This window comes from Leucoraja erinacea, chromosome 5, assembly GCF_028641065.1.
Source record: "Leucoraja erinacea ecotype New England chromosome 5, Leri_hhj_1, whole genome shotgun sequence".
In the NCBI taxonomy this organism is placed as follows: Eukaryota; Metazoa; Chordata; class Chondrichthyes; order Rajiformes; family Rajidae; genus Leucoraja; species Leucoraja erinaceus.
Window position 1 is genome coordinate 78,928,482 of NC_073381.1, and position 6,504 is coordinate 78,934,985.

The 6,504-nt window shown below is 39.6% G+C and overlaps 1 protein-coding gene across 1 annotated transcript in view; it reads right to left on the reverse strand.

Moving 5' to 3' along the window:
* Positions 1-729, reverse strand: part of LOC129697454 (uncharacterized) — a 191,663-nt gene extending 190,934 nt beyond the window's left edge. The window contains exon 1 of the mRNA XM_055636042.1: positions 490-729. Coding sequence (XP_055492017.1) covers positions 490-616 — 127 coding nt within the window. The 5' untranslated portion in view covers positions 617-729. The remainder of the gene's footprint in view (positions 1-489) is intronic.
* Positions 730-6,504: the final 5,775 nt, after the last annotated feature.

The window sequence follows — 6,504 nt, forward strand, 5'->3', positions numbered from 1 at the left end:
GCTTTGCATACAATTCAGTAAAATCTGACTATACATAAACGCAATCATACACAAGTACAAATGCAACAATTACTGTATATGAAAGAATGGTAATTACACTGAAGCAGCACATGTTTCCAGCACCATTTTGTATCCTTTAAGTTTCAAAGTTCTTAAAAATATGATATTCAACTGTTAAACCAAGGCCCTGCCTGAATATAAATATCCAGTTTCTTAAGAAGATTATGCACATTCTTCCAATATCAGTGTCAGAATCAATTCTCAGTCAACGTGACTAAAATAGATTATTTGATGAGTAATTGATAGTGGGTCCTTGCTCTATGCAGACTGATTTTCATTTTTGTCAGTGCAACAATGGCTGGAAAAGCATTTCCTTTGTTGCAAAATGCTTTTAGATGATGTGGGAATGTGAAATGCCAACAATAATTACAATTCAATCCATAGATAAAATTTTGTTGCAGTAATTAGCATGGACAGTAATGTACTTACCCGGAAGTGCCCTCTTTCCCAAGTTAATATTTTGATACGATTCCAGTCCCTGTGAATTACCAACCAGCCCGAAGGAGAGCAAACATAACAGAAGACCACTTAAACATAGTTCAGGATTTAGTGACATTGCCTGTAAGGACAAACCATGAATGTACTGGAGGTGTGGCAATGAAAAGGTCAGACACTATAATTTGCCATTTCTGCGGAAGGTGATGGGAGATGTTACCATGTGAAATGATAGAAAAAAATGATTCCTAAATTACCACGGAGACCATGACACATCATAATATAACCTGATGTCAGGGCCTAGGTTACTATGGAGACCACATTCATAAGACCACAGTGAATGATCTGATAAGATTCACATAGACTACTAGATAGAGAATTACATAGCAAACAAGCAGATCAAAATGTTTCCAGTGTTTTGAGAACCCCTTGTTTCATAATAAAACTTGGTAGATGATTCATTATAGTTATGAATAAATAAATGTCATATGTATTTTATGTTTGCTTTACCACGTAGTTTTTGTTTAAATTGTGATTTAAAAAAAAAACATATTTCTATATCTTTTCAGTAAGCTAATTTTATTTTGAAATGGGTACTGTATCCTAATGCTTATATGATGGGCACAGATGGCTGTGAATTTGTAAACCTAGCACAAGTAAGTTGTAAAGACTAACTTTAATAAATCTGGCATTTTGCTAATTGGCATTGAATATACTCTAACTGGTCCTTAAATGTTACTTCATTAAACCTAATACACAATTCTGTGTAGACACACAAGAAGCAGCAGAAACTGGAGGAACTCTACTCAGTCGGGCAGCATCTATTGGGGGAATGGACAGACCTCATTTCAGGTCAGGATCCTTCTTCTTCAGAAGGACCTGAATTGTCTTCTTTTCATTCCCTCCATAGATGTCGCCCGACCCACTGAGTTCCTCCAAAAAAAATTTGTTTTGTTTAATTTAGTTTATTGTTGTTGCGTGTACCGAGGTACAGTGCAAAGCTTTTTGCTGCATGCTATTTAGTCAAAGAAAAGACTAAACATGAATACAATCAAGCCGTCCACAGTGTGGGGTGGGAGATTGCAAGCTTCATGTGGTCCGCCCTTTTTCGACGAATGCAATCAACCTGGCGTGCACAATCAAGTAAGATCAAATAGAACAAGTTGTCCTACAACTTTAGGCTGTGCACGCCATATGCAAGAAGAAGAAGTCCACAGTGTTTGGTTTTACACAGCTCTATGTTATTGGCTCAGTACGCTTGAGAAGGAATAATAAATACTGTCTTTCCATTTTCCAAAATGCTACTAAAATTTAGTTCTGAATTACCGACCTAAAACCTGAGGCTGATTAGCCATGATTGTATTGACGGGGGTAGGCCTGAAGGTCCTTGGGGTCTACTCCTTTGTTCCTAATTTCATATGTTCTTATGTACTGTTCACCATGTGACCTAATACACATGGAGCATGTGCACAATTAAAGGTGTTCATTAAATTATGTTCATAAACAAAAGGACAAAATATGTGATAAGTGACTAGCAATGACTATTTTGTAAAAGAGTGATTTATTGAATTTTTAAAAATTGTAAAAATGAATGGTCCTTGTGTTTTGCCGAGAGCATCCTAAGTTGTTTTCCAGAATTCACAGTACAGATATTTTTGCTTTTGTTTGGTATCCATTTTATTTCCATGCCATAGATTTATCTTCCACACCAACACCTAGTTCCGCATCACTGCTGCCTCCCTTGATGTTGTAGGTGATAGACAAGGGATCCTACAGCATTACCATCATGATAGGCTCTCAATAACCATCATCAGTAGTAGATGAAATTGGGTATCCACATTAGCACTGAGAAAAATCAAAATGGTCATCTCCAACTCATTTTATAAATGTTGTCACCTGTGCCAGGCTATGCTGTGTCAGGCTTGCTCAGCTGCTTGTAAATTTAGCTTCCTGCCCAACTCCAAGCTGAGCTTCCAGCCATAGATCCTCTAAACACTCAAAGTTGTTTGCATCTATTTCTGTAACACTGCCTTTGTCAACCCACATCATTGTTGTCTGATGACTGACAATTCCAATGGACTTTGACAAACCTGTTCTGCTTCAGCTTCTATTAACACTTATAACGTGGATAAGCGTTATCCAGTTGACGTGGATAAGCTTTTCCCACTGAGAGTAGGGAAGATTCAAACAAGGGGACATGACTTTGGAATTAAGGGACAGAAGTTTAGGGGTAACATGAGGGGGAACTTCTTTACTCAGAGTGGTGGCTGTGTGGAATGAGCTTCCAGTGAAGGTGGTGGAGGCAGGTTCCTTTTTATCATTTAAAAATAAATTGGATAGTTATATGGACGGGAAAGGAATGGAGGGTTATGGTCTGAGCGTAGGTATATGGGACTAGGGGAGAATACGTGTTCGGCACAGACTAGAAGGGTCGAGATGGCATGTTTCCGTGCTGTAATTGTTATATGGTTATATGGTTATAACTCCGAATACTTACAGAACTTCCAACATTAGCCTATATTATGTTGCATATGTGGCTTAGTTGGTGCTACTGTTAATTCTGGCCAAATTGGAGATGCCAGGACACTAAAATGAGTAAAGGCTTCTGGGCTGCTAGGCCATTTGGTCAATTTAAATGTGCCTTCTGCAGAAATGGGACAAGCTGCAGAATGGTGCCAGTGTGTCTAGAGCCTAGATAAAAGTTGCAGGAAAGAATGGAACATCTGCAGATTCTTATAATTAGGTGTAAATTGCATGGAACTGATTGGGTGAATGCAAACCAGACCGTTTAATGCTGATGTGGGAGGTGCTACATCTTGGCAGGACAAATCAAAATAGGATGTATATGGTAAATGGCAGCGAATTGAGGAATGCAGTTGAACAGAGGGATCTAGGAATAACTGTGCATAGTTCCCTGAAGGTGGAATCTCATGTAGATAGGGTGTTAAAGAAAGCTTTTGGTGTGCTGGCCTTTATAAATCAGAGTATTGAGTATAGAAGTTGGGATGTAATGTTCAAATTGTACAAGGCATTGGTGAGGCCAATTCTGGAGTATTGTGTACAATTTTGGTCGCCAAATTATAGGAAAGATGTCAACAAAATAGAGAGTACAGAGGAGATTTACTAGAATGTTGCCTGGGTTTCAGCACCTAAGTTACAGAGAAAGGTTGAACAAGATAGGTCTTTATTCTTTGGAGCGCAGGTTAAGGGAGGACTTGAAAGAGGTCTTTAAAATTATGAGAAGGATAGACAGATTTGATGTGGATAAGCTTTTTCCATTGAGAATAGGGAAGATTCAAACAAGAGGACATGATTTGAGAATTAAGGGACAAAAGTTTAGGGGTAACATGAGGGGGAACTTCTTTACTCAGAGAGTGGTAGCTATGTGGAATGAGCTTCCAGTGGAAGTGGTGGAGGCAGGTTCGATTTTATCATTTAAATATAAATTGGATAGATATATGGACGGGAAAGGAATGGAGGGTTATGGTCTGAGTGCAGGTAGATGGGACTAGGTGAGAGTAAGTGTTCGGCACGGACTAGAAGGGCCGAGATGGCCTGTTTCCGTGCTGTATATGTTATACACATTGTAAATATTGTTGCAAAGCAAAGCATTTGCTAGATGTTGATTGGGTTAAGTGTTGAGCCTTGTCTGGGTTTCTTGAATATCCAGGCACATGTTGCATAATTCATCTCTGTTAACTTCCATCTAGAAACTTCATCAGATACATTGTATTAGTTACTGTATTATTGGGTTAGGGAAATGTCTATCATACACTGTTAATCAATATCTGTTATTGGACTGTATAGAGACCACCCCCATATGGTTCAGCCCCACAAGGTTCGGAGACCTATAAAAGGCCGTTCCCACGATGTCCTGTGTCGATCTTCTGGGAGAACGCTTAGGACTGCGTGACCTTCTGGAGTGTCTCTGCTTGCACGAGGCTAGGAGGGCTTGTCCAGGCAGATACAAGGATCGAACCCGCGGTGGTTAGGTATAGTAGTGGGAACTGTTGTGTTTTATCAAAATAATGTTTAGATGCGCAAGTGCTTGACTCAATGGTTTTTGACTTAACCAAGAATGGGGGGGGGAAGCTTAGAACAAGCTATTTACACTACATTGAAATCACGAAACAAATCCAAAATAATTAGACTGATGCTTCAGCACCCTGATAAGTGTATATTGCCTTTCAGATGAGGATAAACCATCGTCCTGTATTTTATCTCGTATAGGGGGGGGGGGTTGCACGAAAGGTCACTGGGTCATAGAGCTCGACGCACGGAGCCGCTAAATCCAACTGGAAGACATCCGTCACTTCCGGTATATGTTATTAATGCAAGAAACGCGTACTTTCCTATCTGTTAAAAACCGCCAAAATGTTGAATTTTTGCGCTGAAAAAAATTGTGGGAGTCGGGGTAAGTGTGAGAGATATGTACCCAACTTTAGAATTCCAAAAGTGAAGCGAAATGAAGGTATAGAGAAGCGAGAACTGAAGGGACTACAGCAGCTAAAGTGCTTGGTAAACATTGAAAATATTGGGAATTATCGCGTTTGCTCACTGCATTTCATCAAGTAAGGCATTATTTGTGTTTTTTCTTGATTCCTTTGGTACCTAAAAATTCTCAGAAGTGATCAATCTGTCTGTAAATTTTTCTTCAGATGCGTTTTCATTTTGTATGTAAAAACCCACGAGAACCATGGGCGATTTAAAAAAATTACAGCCAGATTTATCACTTCTGAAACTTTTTAGATGCCAAAGGAATCAAGAAAAACACAAATAATGCCTTACTGTTGATGAAATGCAGTGAGCAAACGGCCAATGTTCGCTAAGCACTCTGTCTGTTGTTGTCCCTTCAGCTCTCGTTTCTATCTACCGTCATTTCTCCTCACTTTTGGAATTCTGAAGTAGGCTAAATGTCTCACAAGCTTATCCCGATTTGCATAATTATTTACAGCGCAAAAATTGACAATTTCAGCGGGTTTTAACGGGCCCGCAACGCTGGAAACAATGGTAAGTGCCTACCTGCAGTTCATCGCGTGTAATCCATTTGGAGTAGAGTAGCAACAGTACAGGTCATGGGTCGTGACCCGACTGCCGTGAAACCTCCCTATATAGAAGATCACACGACACTACGCTGAAGAAGAGCAGAGAGCTGCCCTTTTACTGTCCCGGCCAACATCTATCTATCAGTTAATATTTGCAAAGAGACAAATTATTTAGTAATTATATATCAGTCTGTTGTAAGCAAACTAGCTCCATGTTTCCTATAACGTTACACTTTAGTTTAGTTTAGAGATACAGCACGGAAGCAGACCCTTCGGCCCATCGGGTCTGTAGCAAGTGTATTTATCTTTAAAGCATCTTGCAAAGAACTTAAAAGGACATGAAACTTAAAGGACCTCTATTACATAAACTCCCGATGCTCCCAGAATTTTCATTCTCAGACATTCACCCTCCCCATCTCTGCAAATTAAATTCTTCTTTCCTAATCACCCTACCATTTTGACTCTTTTGCATTACCCTCACACTGCTTATCATGAGCATTTGTGCCTTCTGCTGTCTATGCCAAGAGCACTGGACTTCTCTGCCTTAACATCCTTTGACCGAGTTCCTGATACTTGTAATATGGACGATATCCATTTTTATGAAACATATTGGGTCATGCATGTACCTTGGGGAGCAATTCCACGGTCACATTCCCTCTCCATCCTTGTAATCTATACCCTCACACATGTCCATCAATTCCCCTTTTAAGATTCAGATTCAATTTTAATTGTCATTGTTAGTGTACAGTAGAGACAAAGAGAATGAACCTGATTGGAAATTAACAACAGTAGGAGAAGGGGCAGGGGCCAGTATCAGCCACTTTAAAACCTCTTTAAACAAATATGGGCCCATGCTTATATGACCCCTGGCATTTCTTATTTATGTATGGAAACACCATAGTCGCAAATAGGAGACGCTGAAAATCTGAAATGGTGTGGTATTGTTAGAGGGGACAAGTATTGG